The sequence below is a fragment of the Oryza glaberrima genome, chromosome 12, assembly GCF_000147395.1.
Source record: "Oryza glaberrima chromosome 12, OglaRS2, whole genome shotgun sequence".
Classification (NCBI taxonomy): domain Eukaryota; kingdom Viridiplantae; phylum Streptophyta; class Magnoliopsida; order Poales; family Poaceae; genus Oryza; species Oryza glaberrima.
The window spans coordinates 9,167,589-9,186,718 of NC_068337.1; the positions used below are offsets into that span (position 1 = coordinate 9,167,589).

At 40.1% G+C, this 19,130-nt stretch overlaps 1 protein-coding gene across 1 annotated transcript; it reads right to left on the reverse strand.

The window, feature by feature from the left end:
• Positions 1 to 1,932: 1,932 nt before the first annotated feature.
• LOC127757911 (DNA-(apurinic or apyrimidinic site) endonuclease) lies at positions 1,933 to 10,846 on the reverse strand. The gene is made up of 9 exons (XM_052283503.1): positions 10,472 to 10,846; positions 9,344 to 9,436; positions 8,836 to 8,980; positions 7,735 to 7,933; positions 6,776 to 6,854; positions 5,812 to 5,873; positions 4,126 to 4,212; positions 3,521 to 3,624; positions 1,933 to 2,245 (listed from the first exon to the last, which is right to left on the reverse strand). The coding sequence occupies exons 1-9, from the start codon at positions 10,760 to 10,762 to the stop codon at positions 2,163 to 2,165; spliced, it is 1,143 nt and encodes a 380-aa protein (XP_052139463.1). The 5' UTR covers positions 10,763 to 10,846; the 3' UTR covers positions 1,933 to 2,162.
• Between the last annotated feature and the right edge of the window lie 8,284 nt (positions 10,847 to 19,130).

The following is a 19,130-nucleotide window of genomic DNA, read 5'->3' on the forward strand; positions in this document are numbered from 1 at the left end:
CATACCTGCGGTCAGACCGGCAATGGTGACAGGAGGCAGAGGCAATCTTCAGGCGGTCGGACTGGGCGATCAACTCCGGTCAGACCGACGGTATCAACTCGGTCAGACCGGCAGATCAATCTCGGTCAGACCGATCTCCGTCGAATTTGAGGGTAACTTTTTATTCCACAAAAAAGTTTGAGTTTTTGGGTATACCAACCATTTACCCCCCACTGGTTGGTTTAGTTCTTGTGTTTCGATCCTACATTCCTCGCTCTGGTGGCGCAGTGGGGCTTGGGTCCATCGGCCTTCCCCTTTTGCTTTTGTCCTGGGCACGGGAGCAAGCAGGTACTCCAGGGAGCAAGCAAGAACAGGAAGCGATGGTGGGGAGAGCGAGGTGTGTGGTGGTGAAGAAAGGGGCAGATTTGTACTTCCCGAGCTTTTTCTCTCTCTATTTCTTTGGGATATAATAAAATAATGCCTCGAGTGTACTACAACTACTTACCAGTTTTTTACAGTAGATACGCATTCTTGCGGTGTCCCACAACTAATTATACTTTTTTGGATGTCCTGTAGCAAATTTTGCCTTTTTTAGTGGAGAGGGGATAAGGGCCACTGATAACCGTAAAACATACACCGCTACAAATACAAAATACATTCCTTATCAACCACAACGAAAATATAAATCTTAAGGGCCCTTTTGAATCAAAGGAATTGAATTTTATAGGATTGAAATCCTATAGGAAATTTTCCTATGTAGCCCTTTAATTCAAAGGATTGAAATTTTCTAAATCCTACAAAATTCCTATGGAATGGCTCATAGCATATAGGTTTTGGAGGAAATTTAGCAAGAGGTCCAACCTCTTGGAAAAAAAAAATCCTTTGAGTCTATCTCTTTCATCCGATTCCTGTGTTTTTCATGTGGTCCAATCAAACGGTCATTCCTATGTTTTTCCTGTGTTTTACAATAATCTATTTTACGTTTATATTCCTGTCAGAATCCTATGTTTTTTCTATTCTTCCGTTTTTTTATTCCTACGATTCAAAGGTGCCCTAAAATGATTTAGGGCTCCTTTGAAACAAAGGAAAAACGGTGGATATGAGTTCCTATGGATTCATTTACTGTAGCAGCCTTTGATTTGTAGGAATTGGTCATAGGAAAACTGAAGGAAATATTCATTAGTTGCTGATTCTATGGAAGAAACACAGGAGTCTGAGCTCATTTTTCACTTGCTTTGCGTAGGATCGCAGCAATCAAGCTCCTAATCTCTTTCTTCACTGCAGAAGAACAAGCAATGAATGGATATAATTTGTTTTATCTGCAGTATATTTATTAGAAATGGAAAGTGGGCCTAAGTTCTTAAGTAAATATTCATGTGTTTTTCCTATACCCCATTCAAACACATATTCCTATACATTTCCTATGGTTTTACAATCCTCTATTGTTTTTTGAGAGGACAATCCTCTATTTTCCATGTGAATTCCTATCCTATTTGTTTTTCCTATTAATGTATTTTTTCAATTCTATATTTCAAATGGGCCCTTAAAGAATTTCATCGTACTTTATTTTCTAAAATTGACCTTTAAACTGCTGATATCACAAATATAAAGTTTTTATTTTATAAATTATTTTTAATTGTTTCTTTATTTTTTCTACAGCATACCTAAACAACCAGAGCCGTAGCTTCCATTGTGTCAGACGAACATGGAACCTAGGCACAAATGTAATGCACCGGGATGTCATTTTGTAATTTCTGCAGTTTTCCCGGGAGAATCATACTAGACAAAAATCTACAGATGCTATTATCATGTAGGTTATGCACGCAACTTTATTACTGGAGTAGTTAGTAGTTTACAAAGGTTAACTCCACATGTTCTCAAACGCGGTCTACCTGCGGACCAGAATTAGCTTGCATATATTGTTTTTCTTCGGATTAAAAACAACGGAACAAATGGTAGAAGTTTTTGATCTTATAGGATCTAAAGATAACATTGCAGACCATAGTAACATACTAATTATAATTACAATCAGGATCCTAGCTAGATCATCCAATTCATCATCAGAAATACTGCTAGACTGAGACAATATTTGAATAATGGATAATGACTCAAGAGATACAAGCAGATATGCTTCAGCTAATCTAAAATCTCCACCATGTCTGGTTAAGTGCGAAATATAGAAATTAGTTGGAGGACTTGGGTTTTGGTGCTTCTACTTCTTCCGAGAGCTCAAGTGAAACGGGGCAGTGATCACTTCCATAAAATCCTGCAAAAATGGACGTCAATGAATTGTACCATGACATTGAACAGCATATTGGCATTACCATTTACTAGGGGGAAACAAGGAAATTTGTTCGATTCATTGCTTGTAGAGAAGATCATGGAAGTTACCATGTAATAGCTTCAAGGTGCTGGTGTTTATTACTGGCAGGCATGCATAAAATTTCAGTTACAGGTCAAATGTTTATCACTGAACCAAGAGCAAAAGAGGATTCCAAAGGGAGCTTCTAAACTTGCAGATTTTTTCTATTGTCTGCCATATCTCCTACAGTCTATTTGCCTACAACATGGAACTCACCAACACAAAATTACAGAAAAGGTCTACTCTACCCCCAGAACTAGCATCAAAGCGCAAGGTGCAATTACTACCACTACTGCGACAACCAGCTCTGTCCTGTTCACCTGGGTTCATGTAACTAATTTTCATGGGGTTGAGGTACCTTGTTGTATTCCATTTGCACTTTAAATTCCAAAAAACCAGTGTAGTGTGCTCACAAGTCACAACATGGGTCACAAGTTCCGACAACATGCAATTTGTATTGTAGTAATAGTCCAGCATGTATTTGCAGTTCGATGTCTAATACAGTAAAACAACATTTTAGCTAATCAGGCTCGACAAGTTATGTTCCTCAAAAAAAGAAACAAAATGCATAATATTAGTTGCAACCAGCTGAAGTTAAGCAAGCTGATGGGATAATATAACATATGCGCCAATCTATTTCAGGAACAAGATTTTCAAAATGATTTGGAGTAAACAAAATTTATGCACCACATTAACAATGTACCTCAACCTTTATTACCATGTTTGAGAGCATGACACCACACTACATGGCACTGAGCTGTGACATGCTAGTAAGTCCCCTCCATGGTTGTCTAATGCGGCAGCTCAGATGGTGCCAAGTGATGTGGCAACATGCTGTGCCTTGGAGTTATGATGGCAGAGTATAACAGCTCTCACTAAATCACTAGTTTCCTAGGATAGGAGATTAGGAGTTACTTACGAAATACTTAGGAAGTACTAAGAGATACAGTATCAGTATGTTAAGAACATAGAGATAGTAGTGTGAGAGCTGTGTTGCCTCCCACTATTCAGACCCTTTTTGCCCTATCCATGGATCAACACTTGGGTTTATTCTTAGAACAAATTTCATTCTGGTCTATTTGAACAAAGTTTTTTAAAAGGGCCAAATGTAAAAATGATGCTTTTATATACTTGCGTATCACAATGGAAAGCATGATAAGCAATGTTTTAACCCCATACCTTCTAGCTCTATTCCACGACCATGAATGTCACATGAAACTATTTGGTCCTTCAGTTTTTCTGAAACAAGGAAATAGTCAATTCGCATTCTCTTCCCTCGGTACCTGTAGGCATTTTTAAATCAGTTAGTCTTCATGGGATTCCAGTTGTAATGAATCAAAAGTTAGCTCATTAGCTAAGATATTAACTAGAAAAGATTTAACGAAGATCATATTTATCATCTTGTGTAAGGATCAAGTTTAGATTACCAGAGAAAAAAAAAAGAGAATCAGCTGACACAATTTTAACTGGAAGTAGGATAACTTTTAGATAATTTTCACAGTTCAGGTCATAGTGCAAGCTAAACTTTCTAGAAGAACATTTATATATCTGCCAAACATACAGGATTATCTTTAAGCCTGTAAGCCCATTTGAATTGATAAATTGTAAACTCAAACTGTTCAGATAAAGAATATTTGTTCAAGATAACCTTTGGTAAAATGCATACCAATGAAGGAATGTAATAAGATGACATATCAATGTCAGATATGGACATGCTTTGATAATGCAGCAATAAAATCTACGAAACAAATGAAGACTAGCATAATAATTGAAATCTTTCTTACTTGCCAATTGGATGTCCAGACCAAGAAAAGCCACAATCCATGTCCTTCTCTTTGTGCAGATATCTGTAAGCATCTACCAGCTTTCCTCTGTAAATTCAAATAATTACTCCATGAGGTATTAAAAAATTTCAAGCCTAGAAGTATGTCTTGTTGCAATGAACTAAGGGGATCCTAGATCCAAGCATTGCTTCCTTGGTGCATGACATACCTGTCATGTGCACAAAGATACGGAAGAAGATATTTGCCATTATGGCCGTATGTTATACATGCAACTAATTCCTTGATCAAGTCACACATAGCTTCTTACTGTAAGCTGCTGGTGACATGATCCACTGGGGGCATCACTGCGAACATGGCTTGAATTTTCCATAACTTATTTTCTTTCCTCCATGTCGAAGGAACCATATGCCATGTGAGGCTTTATTTGCTTCATATTAAGTTCACAGAATATTGTTAGAAAAGGGTTCACATTATGCTGCCTGAACTGGTTCCTAGTGGTTTTCAGCTTAAATAAGGATAGGAAAAAAGTTGTCAACTCCAAAATCAGTTGAAAACTCATTCCTTAACCAAGGTGTGGTGAGCACGTTTGTTAAAGGGAGAGATAATGAATGTTAATCATATACCCCAAACAAGTCCTGTCCAGTTTACTTTCTGAACGTTTAGGGCAACTTTTACATGGTTTTGGAGTTAGAGGACAAGAATAAATCTAAGGTAAGAGCTGAAGATATTTTTTTTTCAAAAGATTATAACTTGAGGGTGACAATCTTGCTTGATTACCCAGTTACACATGGCGAAATAATAAGAGGTTGGCATGTTCCTACCCATACCCACCAGTAATTTAGTCAGTGGGCCAAATGATACATGATCTGTAAACTGCAAAGGCATATTGGGGATATGATCTGTAAACAGAACAGGCATACTGGCATAGATGACCTCTACCCATGCAGGCAGTAGTAAAAAAAGTCTCAAGGCTTATGAGCAATTCAAACTTGCATCGCTCCATGCTTGATTTGAGCATGGCCAGCCAAGGTTTGTACAGCATAACAAGCTCTGAGCTTGAATAGCTCAGCGTGGCTTGATAATTCGAGTAGTCCACAATTGTCAAGGCCTATAGCAGGTCCCTGGCCCCCAAACATCAATGAACTTCAACCTTCCCATAATCCCATCTCATAAAAATTATCACATGTTCTGAAGTCACAGTATGTGCAACATTGTGACCCCATCGGCAGGTTGAGCATACATGTAAGTGTGAGCCCATGAGGCCATAATGCAGAGCTGCCAACGCTGCAATAAGCCTCTCTGATAGCCAGATCTTAAGGGATGGCTTAGGTAGGATGAGGATGTGAATAAAACTATCACTGAAGATTCTCTAAAGTTAGCTCAAGGTGAGTGTGAGACATATTCAATGAGAGCATGAACCATATCTGTGATGACTACTAGCTAGTAGCCAATATATTATATATTTTTGACTCAAATCCATAATGGTTGCCAGTGCACTGTAAACTACATTACAGATTTAAATCCATTTTAACAAGATGGGTTGGATCAGAACATATCATCTTTTATGGTCTAAAACGTTATAAAAATGAAATCAATTCATGTAGTGCTAATATGTTTTTGACATCAAGTTTCAAAAGATAGTATAAGAAAAGTTGCCAATGTAGAAATGTATCAGCTTTCACGTACTGGGACAATATATTGCCGAAGCGCCGCCTCTCTGACAGGGTGAATCCTGGCTGTCCACAATCCTGCAGAGTAGGATGCAAGAGATTTAATTGCATCAAAAGGCTCAATAGTGATCCAATAGGACTTCTATTTTGTAACAGGCAGTATGCCAGCTGGTACAATAGCACGTGAAAGGCACATTTAAATATATATCACATTCTCAAGAGCCTAGGCATATCAGTATTCTAATGGTTGCCTAGGTAGGCTAGGCAGCGACCTTTTTAGAACAGTGATGATTCAAGTAAAACATACTACTATAATATTGTGGCATTGATAGAGAGGACAGAAACGGATTCCTTCACATGCATTGATGTTCTTGTAGCTGAAATTTGCATATTCCCAGCCCTTCCCAATATTGAATTGGTTGAAGTGGCTCCAGCCCCACTTGCTGGCACTGGCAGACGTGTGCTCCTCTCGTGAGGTTAAGCATGCCTGGTCGCGCAGCGTGTTCAGGGGTTTTCTCAACTTAATTGAATGCCACTGGTCATCTTAACCCGCTGCTCGAGTATTCCCATTCTGACCCCCTGAAGTCCTAGTAGAACCAAAACAACCACTAATAAAAGAAAGTCTGCCTCTGAGTTGGAGAATGAAGTGCTAGAAAAGAAAAAGAACGATTTACAGGTTTTCAATAATGGGAGTGCACCCAATGTTCTTAGGAATAGTAGGGATGTGCTAATAGGATATAACAGCTAACGCAGGCTGACACTATCTTTTTTAGTCAACTAAATGCACAGTTTACGAGATGGGACAATTACATTAAGGAACAACCCTAACATGCAACTAGAAATGAAAAGCACAAACTGTTTAAGGATCATTTCAATGTGGTGACTACATACAGTTCCTGAGTTGTAAAAAGCCATGAAAAGTAATAAATCACTCCTAGTCACTTGTAAATAGAAGACTTGAATCAGTAGAGTAATGTTACCTCTTTATTTGGAGGGATGTATCCATTGAGTTTAGCACTGCTAAAAAAATCAGGATGGCTAACATCGATTTCTTCATGACTGAAATATTTCAAATACAAGCAAAGTATTAGAGCTAAGGCTGGTTTATGGAAGGTGTCAAGTAGTGGATTATTACTATTCATGGTGTAGCAAATATGAGTTCCTTAGCAAGTCCATATAAAATTTGACAGCTTACTCACTTTGAGATCTAATGGAAATTTCAGTACATGACCAGTTCCAAAAAAATTCTATATCAACAATTACCTGAAGTCCATCTCCTAAACATGGAATTTTGGTAAACCTAATGAAAAGTAAATCCATAGTTTTCACACATTGTCGGACCAGTGGATTTTACGAGACATTTTAACTATTTTATAGATGATGTGAGCTAAATATACTAGACTTCAATAAAATAATTATATTTCCTGTGGTTGCATTGGAATTTCTAACATGTTGCACTGAAATCACAACATGTCAGGACTATCCTGTGGTTGCATTGGAAAATATAAAAATATATTCCATGCCACTAAGTTTGCTCTTGTTCAACTAATCTTGAAATCATGATAGCAGACAGGAGTGCAGGACTGCAGGGTAACATAATTGCAATTTGTAAATAAAAGAAGAATATAATATGAACTATTCGTCCTGCACTGATTCAAGCTTCAGAATACAAAAGTACATATCACAGCTCATTATATGTATTTTATGGATATAATATGCTCAAATCAGCCTTGACAGAAAAGAAAAGAAAAACTGTTATCGGTTCTGTTGCCTACTAGCTTTTTTGTCAAAAGTGTAAAGATTTTGTCATGTATCGGTTTTCTGTTACAGTATGCCTGAATCAAATCTAAAAAATAGTATGAAGATGTAGCTATATGTCCAAGGAAAACAAGATAATCAGTAACTAGTACTACCTGGTATAAATAATATTATTAATTACCTGACATTCAAGTCTCCACACCAGATTAAGGGTTTGTCTACCTGTTGAACAAACTCCAACATTCTTTTATCCCATTTCCGTCTTCTTTGAAATGAATTTTCCTCTTCTTTCCATCCATTGTTTGGAGCATAAGTGTTCAGCAAGAGGAACGATTCGAATTCTGCAATAATAACACGCCCATCTGGTTCATGCTTGGAAGCTGAAAACAATACAAAAGTGGATTCCTAAGAAAGAGTAGCAATATGCGAGAAAGTAATGATGAAACCAAATGTTAATTCAAAGTTGCAGTGCAACAAGTTTGTTGACCTGGAACTTTCTTTTTCATTAAAGTTTTGATGGGCATTTTCTTCCCTGAACAGTAGTTGGGAGCAGCCATACTAAAACAATACTACCTCCTTCATTTTTGACTTATTTTCTAGTCAAACATTTTTAAGTTTAACCAACTTTATAAAAAAATATAGCAATATTTTCAACACAAAACAAACATATTATCAAAATATATTCAATGTAATATTTGATGAAACTAATTTCATGTTGTAGATGTTGCTAAATTTTTCTATAAACATGGTCAAACATAAAGAAGTTTGACTAGGAAAAAAATCAAAGCGACTTATAATATGAAGCGGAGGGAGTATATAGGAACATAATAATATAAATTATACTGAGAGTATGTACACAAATATCCAACATATCAGGAAGAACAACTCAGAAGTTCTAGAACAATCTAGCAGCTGATGTGGTTATCAACAAAAGAAAAACATTCTCAAGCGTCACAACACTTAAGCTAATCAGGAATAAAAGCCACCACGGTAAGTAAATAATTCATCATCTTGGGCAACTCTATATTAGTCAAGAGAAATCGTTTCCATCTATGCTTGTTGGTGAAATCTTATGTGCCATATGATTTGTAGGGTAGATGAAGAGAGACACACTAACGTTAGAATGAGACTGATATGGTCACCATGGTGTGCATATTAAAGTAGATCTTGTATTGAGTTATTCACACCAGAGCAAAGCACATGGACACTACAAAACACATCGATAACGGGAGATTGCCTATGAAAGGAAAATATGAAGTCATGCATGCAACTCTGAACATACATGTTCTATCCAAGTTGAATGACACTTTCTTTGGTTCAAACTTCTTCTTTATAATCATAGCTGTGCCTGCATATTTGGAGTCTGAAAGAGACCACCAGACACGATAGTCTTTAAAAGGTGGACTCGACAAAGCACGCAGCACTACCTGCATGGCATCGAGATGTGATCTTAGAACAATTTCTTGGAGCACAACAAATGCAATATACTAAACAGTCATGAAGGGACCAAAAAAAAGACTGTAGCTTGCCATTCTTGAAAATATCAGTCAGTATACATAGAAACTTGGTTGCTTGCGAAGTGTACTACATTCATTACACATATATCAAATCTTCTAGTTTTACAGGGGTCAATCTTGGAAAAGATAGCATCGCATGAAGATACGAATCAAGTTTAGAATTCTTAATTTGATCTTGATCTGCCTAGTATGATGAAAAGCACGACAAATCTAATATTAACTTCTGCATAAAAGTCACAGAAAATTTCATTAATCTTTTAATGCTTGTATTACCTGCTTTTCATCTCGTGATGAGCTTGTGTCATCTTTCAGTTGACCAGGATTTTTTGGTGCCCCTTTGGAACCAGCTGCTGGCATCCGCACTTCCTAACAAAGAAGTTTAGATACTATCCTAGTAAGACATTTATGACATGTATAATTAAAATGAAGTTGTAAGTACTGATAAAAAAATCAGACAAAAGCAAAATAGTTGTGACCAGCTGGATACAAAAGAATAAGCAGGCAACTGAACATTATAAGGACAAAGAATGAAACATTATGAGGTTTGGAAAGACAAAAAGACGTCCTCATGTCCTATGTACTTGAGCGTCAAGCCCCTGAGTTAGATTCCAAAAGGATGTGCCTAATATAAATCCAATAGAACTATAGGATATATTGGGATCACAAGCATAAGAGAAATAAGTTGCAATGTGACTAAAGAAGAGGCAGTGTGATTAAAGAAGAGGAACTGCCGAACTGGTTCCCATGAAACAGTAGAATAGTATGTGAACCTCAATTTTGTTTGGGTAACACCTTATACAGTGGGCATAGTGGTACCAAAGAAAAGCTCAATCATTCAATATATCACGAGTTTTCCCATATCATGAATTGAAGATTTAACTTGAAAGAACACTTCACAATTCACATACCATATGGTCTACAGTTTGTCACAGTCCTTGCCTAGATGCAGTACTTGTGCTAGCATCACAAGTGGCTAACAAAAAAAAAAAAACTGCGCTATGAACACTGACAACGAGTTCCTAGCAACTCCACTCGCAAGCAACGACACAACTATCTTCAAATTGCATGTGAATACAACGCAATGCAAGCTCTGTGAACATCTGGAAGGACAGAACCCTGCGAGGAAAAACCTCAATCTCTATTAGGATCGCACCTCCCTTGTTTAATCTCCCATGGGTGAATAACGAAAACGTACGCTCCCAACGTGCTCGACGAAACGCCCGTGAGCGACCGCAAATCTGGCATATGCCACATTGCTGCACAATCGCCTAAAACCCACTCCCATATCCCCACATCCGCACAGCACTGCAGATTAAACCCTAGAGGGAGCAAAAGCCGGATAAAAAGAAGAGGCAAAAGATCGCACCCAAAACCGAAAACCCTCGCCCCCGCGCCGCTCACCTGGACGCAGATGACGTCGGGGTCGACGCGGGAGACGAACTGGCAGAAGGCCGGCCAGTCGCTCTTCATCCGGAGGAGCAGGCTGTTGGCATTCCACGTCACGAACCTCCGCGGCTCCTCCTCACGGGGAGCGGGAGGAGAATCCCCCTCCCCGATGGCGCAGGCGGCCGCGGCAGGGGAAAGGGCGGGAGCGTCGCCGCCGAGGGAGTCGGAGTCGGAGGAGGCGGAGGCGGCGGGCCTCTTCTTCGCCGGGGAGCCATCCTTGGGCACGGGCTGGAAGAAGCGCTTCATCGCAACAGCTGCCGGCGGCGGCCGCTCCTCGCGTCGCGTCCTTCTGCGTGCGGGGCTGCGCCGGCGTAGTGAAAAGCTCACGTAATGGGCCGAGTCTGTCCAACCTCGTCAAGTTCTTGGGCTTTCTTTTTCTTTTTTCAAAAGGAAATAAGTTCACTGAACTTCCCTCATCTTTACGTTTAGTTTAATTAGCTTCCCTAAACCGTAATCCCAGAAATCTTCGCCCTCCATCCTTGCAAAACTGTTCAAGTGAGTTCCTTAACAGTATGGATGGCTGTTTTGGATGATGTGGCATTCTTATCGGTAAAGATAAATTAAGAGCATGTTTGGTAGAGCTAGTTGGGTCTGGAGTGGAGTTGTGGAGTTGCCTAAACTCAGCTTCATCTCTCTAGTTCATTGTCCATCTCTACTATATCATCTATTTCGGGATTTTTGGAGCTGAGTAGACCAGGCAAACACTTTCAGAGGTACCTCCAGCTCCAATAGGAGCTAGCTCCCACTGGAGCTAGAGTTTGGAGCTAGCAGTTAGGAGTTGGAGCCCTACCAAACAGGTCCTTTGTGAGAGAGATCCACCTAGTTCCACTCCTATTTTAGGTGGAGCTAAAACTGTTTAGCTGAGCTAGAGCTGGAGCTGGAGCTGTGCCAAACAGGGCATAAAACACATGTGGGGCCCACGTGCAAGTGGATTTTCACCTCTCGCTCCTCTCTTCACCACCTCTCTCCTATCTTCCTCAGGACCTCGCCGCTGGGGTGATGGCCCACGGCCGGAGAGCTCATCCACAAGAGGCGGCAACGGCGGTGGGAGGTCGATGCCAAGGGTGTTCCAGGTAGAGATGGCAATGGGGACCCATAACCCGAGACCCGACGGGTTTTTACTCCATTAGGAGCTAAACGTGTTCTAACTCTTATACCCATGGGTCTATTAACGGACGAAAACTCTTACCCATTGGGTACGTGGGTATGGGTCTGTTCTTTACCCACTCATACCCACCAACCCGTGGGTAAAAAAAACCCTGTTGATTGAGCCTAAAACTATGAGCCATATAAGTCTCAACGACTACTAAATCATAACATAAAACTCCTTTCATATCTTAAGCATTGTTCTAGACTAGTTATATGAAATTATTATTTGATTTCTTGATTATGTAATGTGGTTGTATAATTTTTTTACTCGCATTTGAACACTAATATTAATAGCATTGTTGCTAGAGAAAATATTAATGGTTTACAACTCTAATATGGCTAATTAGAGTACAAAACTATAAATGCTACAAGTCAATTATATGGGTATGGGTACCCGTTGGATACCCGTTACCCGCATGGGTGTGGGTATGGGGACGATTTTGTACCCGCGACGGGTGTGGGTATTTAAGTGGGAATATTTTGACATCATGGGTGTGGGTATGGGGCAAGGGAACCCAATGGGTATGCACCCATTGCCATCTCTATCTCCAGGCGGCCTGGTTTGCTCGTTCTTGCCATCTCTCATATTGTGATTGAGCTTGTTTTTACCCGATCTACTTACATGCTTAATTAATATAGTTGATGACCTTATATCTTGCTTAGATACCTTGTTTGTCACCTTTTGATTCATATACATTTTGTTTGTTTGAGCTACAAGTTCATAGCTAGTGTTTTATTCCGTTATCCGCCGAACCTTTTGGTTGAGACCGAAACTTCCAATCCTATACCGGAAATTCTGATTTGAACCGGAAGTTCTCATCATTTTAATACGCTATAAAGTTGCGATAATTTTTAGAAACGCCTATTCACCCCCTCTAGGCGACATCAAGGTCCTTTCACCTATGTTTATAGAAACAAATCCTGACCAGCCACCAACATTCTTGGTGTTGAATCGGTGAGTGCACTTGGTCTTCAAATTGATGGGGTTGGCCGATGTAGTGATGTCTAGACCTGTGATCATGATTATATCCAAGAGCGTGGGAGTCATCGGTCCATGGTTGAACAAGAAAGTGTTTAAGGTGTCTAACCAGAAATAGGCTGTAGCTGATAACATTGGTTCGTCTTTCTTCTTATCGGTTAGAGATAGAGAAAGCCATTGAGATATTCCTATTTCTTCCCAGTGACTCTGCTTGCTTGTAGCTACTCTCTTATACCACTCAACCCATTTATCGGCTTGGGATGGCCATGATCTAAAGGTCGTAGACAAATGGGCTAGGTTTGGATTGGTCTGCCTAAAAGGGATTCTATTTGTTTCTGAGTTGATGAATACAGTGGGATCTGTATCTCCAATTGGGCCCAGGAAAAAGTGATTTGATTCTTTCATACTTGGGACTGCTACCTAGTGCGCTAAATGCTACAGATTGCAAAAAAGGGAGATCGAATTGCAAGAAGACGCAAGAATTGAAAAGAGTTTGAGCCGATGGGGCTTACCTCTGGAAACTCAGCAGTTGGCGGGCTTGATGAGCTCGGGGAGGATGCCATTGAAGTTGGATTGGGAATCGCCGCTGAGAGCGCCTGTGCGGTCGCTGGAGAACGTGGGAATCGCCGGAGAGATGGGGAAAGTGATTTTTCTTAGGCGGTGAAAACGGAAGTGGACGGCGTGAAAATTTTAAGCGGTGGTTACTATTTAAAAGTGCGCGGTTAACAGCCAGTGGCGGAGAAACACTAGATTTTCATGGAGATAAAAATTGATCAAATCCGCAACATTAAATAATATAACGGACTTGGGGGGCATGTGTTAATGACCAAATTTGGTAATGCATGGATCGGATTTGGAGGTAAAGCCGAAGCAGATTTGGAGGAGATTGTGGTGGCAGTTGAAAACATAGTATGCATCGGCTGGAGACCGTATCGGCTGACACCTTGTTGGATAGGGATAGCCGATACATCCGATATCGACAAGATGGGTTACAAAGTCATTGTTGGATTCGATTGAAGGGCTGCAGGAGTATTGCCAGGCCAGGATTATGTTCGAAGAAAGGCAATTGTATCTATTAATTAGGATATTTTAGTAGTTTCCTTATAGATATCTTTGGTAAGAGGGTGCCTAAGTGACTTGTTCGTCTGTTAGAGCTATAATAGAAGTTTGAGTCGTGTCCAATATGGACATATTATATATTTTGGGTATAAATATGTACCCGACACCTTGTAAATAATTAACACCATTTCAATACACTTCCGGCGCATCGCCAAACCTTTCTATTATTTTATTTCGACGAGTTCTTGCTTTCGAGTTGGGCTGCATCAGCTTCGATTTCCGACAAGAGGTAAAGCTTGTTATGGGGGCTTGCGTTCTCAGGATTAGTGGTTACATCTTTATGACATTATAATCTTGTTTATGTAATTCGTCGAGCTATCATATACATTGACTAATCGAAGTTCATATTATAATCTAGTCCTTATCGGCCGATGTCTGCTTAGGGTTCTATCGACATTGACTAGATTAGTTCGTCGGCTTAGATAATGCAATGTATCTACTATCTTGAAGAGGCTTTCATTGGCTTGTTTACCTAAATCATTTGTTTCTCTTTATACTTAGTGCTGCATCAGTTAAGTTTGATCAACTAAGTCGTATCTAGAAACCTAATATTTAGCTTGCTTCATGATTGCTAATAGAGATAGTATCGGAGTTTCAGCCGATCTTACATGATATATCTGTTTTGTTTTACTTAACAAGTTATATCTGCCCTTTATATTAGGCTCTCAATAGATTTAAATATATTAAGTTTGTCATCGATCTAGTTAGGTTAATCTAACGTTAGATTGATACTTATTTAACATATTTACTTCAAAGTGATATCCTAGTATAGAGTTATATCGGAGCTATAGCCGATATACTTCTAATTTTGCCTATCGGCTACGACATGAGCTTGTATAATTTATAGCTTGATATAACTTTAGATATAAATGATTTATACTATCTTGACGGCTGTCCGATCTATTCCAATCACTTCGTTTAAAGTTATATTGATTCATAGATTATATAGTGCTGATTTCTCCAGCTGATAGAGTAAGTTTAGTTACTTTCTTTATCATATACCTTACAGCCAATCCGACTAACATTGCATCGGCTAGGTCACAGATGATATGTCATTGGCTCTACGATTGATCGGCTATCATTTATGGATTTAACTCTCTATCTTTATTTACTTTCTTTATCATATACTTTACAGCCAATTCGACTAACATTGCATCGGCTAGGTCACAGACGATATGTCATCGGCTCTATGACTGATTGGCTATCGTTTATGGATTTAACTCTTTATCTTTATTTACTTTCTCTATCATATACTTTATAGCCAATCCGACTAACATTGTATCGGCTAGGTCATAGACGATATGTCATCGGCTCTACGACCGATCAACTATCGTTCATGGATTTAACTATCTTTATTTCTTGTTGGTTGTAGGATCAAAGTCATCAAACCAACTGACATGCCCTAAACCCTGAAGGCAAGCTTTGGACCTGCACTAGAGTAAAGCAAATCTCTCATATCAGCGTGTGTTTTTTTTTAATTAACAAAAGCGCGAGATCATGCGGTGTCGTGCGATGGGTACACGATACCACGGTCTCGCACGACGAGGGTATGAGACTGTGTGACCTCGCACGGTAAGTATGCGAGGCCGCCTGAGTTCGCGAGATTAATGGATCAATCGGCATCATTAAGAATTAATTAATTAACTATTATTTATTTAAGTAGCATTATTAGCAATTAATTAATCACTTATTAAGAATTTAAGATTGTTAATTACCAACTTGCTGTCATTGCTATCGCACTCTGGTCTCGTGATTTTGTTGCGATTTCGCACTGCCAACCTGCGATGATGGTATATTGATTTTGCACTGCCAAACTGCGATGACGGTCTATTCGTGTAAATCTGTTCGAATCTCGTATATTTTTAAGAAAAAAAAAACTTCAACAATATAATTTCAAATTCTTTTACTATGCTTATATGGTTCTCTTTTAAATCAAACCGAAGAGAAACGAAATAGCTAACTTACTTTTAACCATACTGCTAAACCTTTGTTTCAGCGCAGCGTGTACTTCTAATAACGTCGATAAAAGCTGCTGATATCATAGATTGGGAAATTTTGTAGAGTAATCGATCTTATCCAAATTTTTTTTAATAATGGAATGAAATATTACAGCCTTTCACTAGTACAGAAAGCTCTATTGATGCCAGTTGGAACTGGAAATAGGTGCCGGTTTCCCATCCGACACCTATTGCTGGTACCGGCAACTAATGGTAAAATAGAAACAACATCATTTTGTCTGCATGAGCCAAAAAAAAAAACTCCAGCTCGAATCGAGCCGAAGGTCTCCACATCCAGAACAATATCCCCATATCCAGAATCAAACCATGATCCCCTCCACATCCTCAGATCCAGAACAATATCCCCACATCCAAAATCAAAATCCAAAGAACACATCAATAACAACAACAATTCCTACATCCATTTAATTATAATGCTCATCCGATCCAAATCCCCATGTTCTCAGTACACATATGAACAAGAGAACTTGAGAGAAATTAAACAAAGAGAACAAGAACGGGATAAAAAGAACACACTCGAACCACAATGGTATTGAGGATGATGTTGCGACGGGGCCCTTGGGTCGCCTCCTTCTTCCTCTTGAGCGTCACCGGGATGGCGGTGGTGGACAACTCGCACGTAAGGGGAGGGCACGGCCGCTGCCGCCTCCATTGGGCAGCCACTGGCCGCGGGAGACCGCCGCCTCCCCTCCCGCCAGATCTGGCGGAGGGAGGGCACGGCAGCCGCCGCCGCCGCCACCACCGGGCAGCCGTCATCCTCGCGAGCCCGCTGCCACCGCCGGGCAGCTGCCGCTACAGAGAGGGGAGGGAGAGACGCAAGAGCGAGAGAGCGTGGGAGTAGATAAGGGCAAGACGTGGGTGGGAGTAGATAAGAAGGCGTGGCGTTCGGTTCATCGGTTCGGCTCGTTATTAAAGGTGCCGGTTCTTATTTTTTTTTCAGCGTGTGAAGGTAGGAAAAGGCCTATAGGTGTCGGTTTTAAAGGAACCGGCACCTATAAAGCCGATCCTTATGAGTTTTTTTGCAGTAGTGTTTGCTCAACGAGTTACAACTAATTATTATAAGGTTGACACAAAAGCAAACCAGAGTAACAAAACCAAAAGCAAATAAAACTAATAAAACCAAACAAGTGTTAACGATCAAATTTGGTAATCCAAGGATCGGATGTGAAGGAAGAATCGAGACGGAGTTCGAGATAGAGATTATCTCGGAAACAGAGTAAGGATCGGCTGAAGTCCGAATCGGCTATGATTAAGTTCGGCAGAGTTCGAGTTGGAAAGGATTAGCCGATTGTGCTGAATATGACAATACGACACGCAATATGTTGTCGGGTTAGGTTGAAGTGCTTCATGATGATTGCCACGCATGGATAGAGTCCTGAGAAGGCAATTGTATCTATTAATTAGGATTTTTTATGTAATTTCCTTAGAGATATGTTTAGGCAAAAGTCTGCCGCAAAGACTTATGGTATCTTAGAGTTTGTTAGAGATAAGAGTCATGTCCGATATGGACATATTTTGTAATTCTCAGGTATAAATAGACGCGAGCCCCATGTAATCAAACTAACACACGTTCAATACAATCTCGGCGCATCGTCACCCTTTTTACTTTCGTTTTGTTTCGACGAGTTCTTGCTTTCGGGTTGAGCTGCATCGGTTTCGATTTTTAACAAGAGGTAAAACTTGTTATGGCGGCTTGCGTTCTCGGGATTAGTGCTTCCATCTTTATGACACTCTAATCTTGTCTATGTAATTCGTCGAGTTATCATATATCTTACATAATCTCTGGCAATATCGCTACCTAACCTACAGTCGGCTAACATCTGTCTGAAGAAGGCAGCCGATTAGGTTAAATACCGATGTTGACTTAGATTATATAGGATATCCACCACTATATGACACATCCAACGGCTTGATTGTCTAGATATTGTCCTTCTTCTCATACTTATAGCTGCATCAGTTGAGTTTGATCTTATGAGTCGTGATTAGAATCTCAATCTCTAGCCTATCTTTGGTTGCCGATTAGGGTAGTATCGGAGTTTTAGCCGATCTTACCTAATTTAGCTTTACATTTTATATGCTTGATTGACATGTTAAATTTGCCCTTTTTTGACAAATTGACCCTTTTCAAAAACTTATTTCGAAACTAACCCCTGCCAAAAACTTCAACCAAAAATATCAGCCTCCATCGCCACAAGTTCAATATCAGCAAGCTCAGCCTCAGTTCGCTCCTCAATACAATCAATTCGAGCCCGTGCCACAACAAGCACAGGGGTGCCTCAGCAAAGACCATGGGCCGATATGATTGCAGATGTGATGAGAGAGCAGTTTGGGCTCAAGCCAAAGGATGCTGGAAACCTGTATCGGCATCTATACCCTGAGTGGTTTGAGAGGGTTCCATTACCTAACCGATTCAAGGTTCCGGATTTCTCAAAATTCTCAGGGCAAGACAGTGTTTCAACCTACGAACACGTTAGCCGATTTTTAGCTCAGTGTGGTGAAGCATCGGCTGTGGATGCCTTGAGGGTTAGGTTGTTTCCATTGTCTTTGTCTGGATCAGCTTTTACTTGGTTTTCTTCTTTGCCATGTGGATCAATTAACAGTTGGGCCGATTTGGAGAAGCATTTTCATAGCTATTTTTATAGTGGGGTTCATGAGATGAAACTGTCGGATTTAACAGCGATAAGCAAAGACATGATGAGCCTGTACAAGACTACATTCAAAGATTTAGAGAGATGAGGAATAAGTGCTACAGCTTGAGCTTGACTGATGCCCAGTTAGCTGATTTGGCTTTTCAGGGTATAATAGCTCCGATCAGGGAGAAGTTCTCGTCCCAGGACTTTGATAGTTTGTTTCACCTTGCACAGAAGGTAACCTTACATGAACAAAGGTTTGCAGAGGCCAGGAAGAGCTTTAAAAAGGTTAATCATGTTTGTCCTTACATATATGGATCGGATGATGATGATAATGATGATGATTCTGAAATAGCTGCAGCCGAATGGGTTAGAAGCAAGAAGGTTATACCATGCCAATGGGTGAAGAGTTATGGAAAAGAAGAGAGGTATGACTTTGACATCACCAAAGTTGATAATATCTTCGATTTGTTACTTCGGGAAAAATAGATTCAACTTCCTGCCGGTCATACAATCCCATCGGCTGAGGAGTTAGGCAAGAGGAGGTACTGCAAGTGGCATAATTCTGGGTCTCATTCTACCAATGATTGTAAAGTCTTCAGACAGCAGATCCAGGCGGCTATTGAGGGAGGTAAAATCAAGTTTGATGACTTCAAGAGGCCGATGAAGGTTGATGGCAATCCTTTTCCTGTCAATATGGTGCACACAGCTGGCCGAAC

Bases quoted from the DNA above. Each gene is read 5' to 3' on its own strand.
- LOC127757911 (XM_052283503.1), bottom strand. From the start codon at position 10,762: ATGAAGCGCTTCTTCCAGCCCGTGCCCAAGGATGGCTCCCCGGCGAAG. The intron at 8,981-9,343 runs GTAATACAAGCA...GATGCCATGCAG, and splicing joins CATCACGAGATGAAAAGCAG to GTAGTGCTGCGTGCTTTGTC. The intron at 4,213-5,811 runs GTACGTGAAAGC...TTGAATTTACAG, and splicing joins TTCGGCAATATATTGTCCCA to AGGAAAGCTGGTAGATGCTT.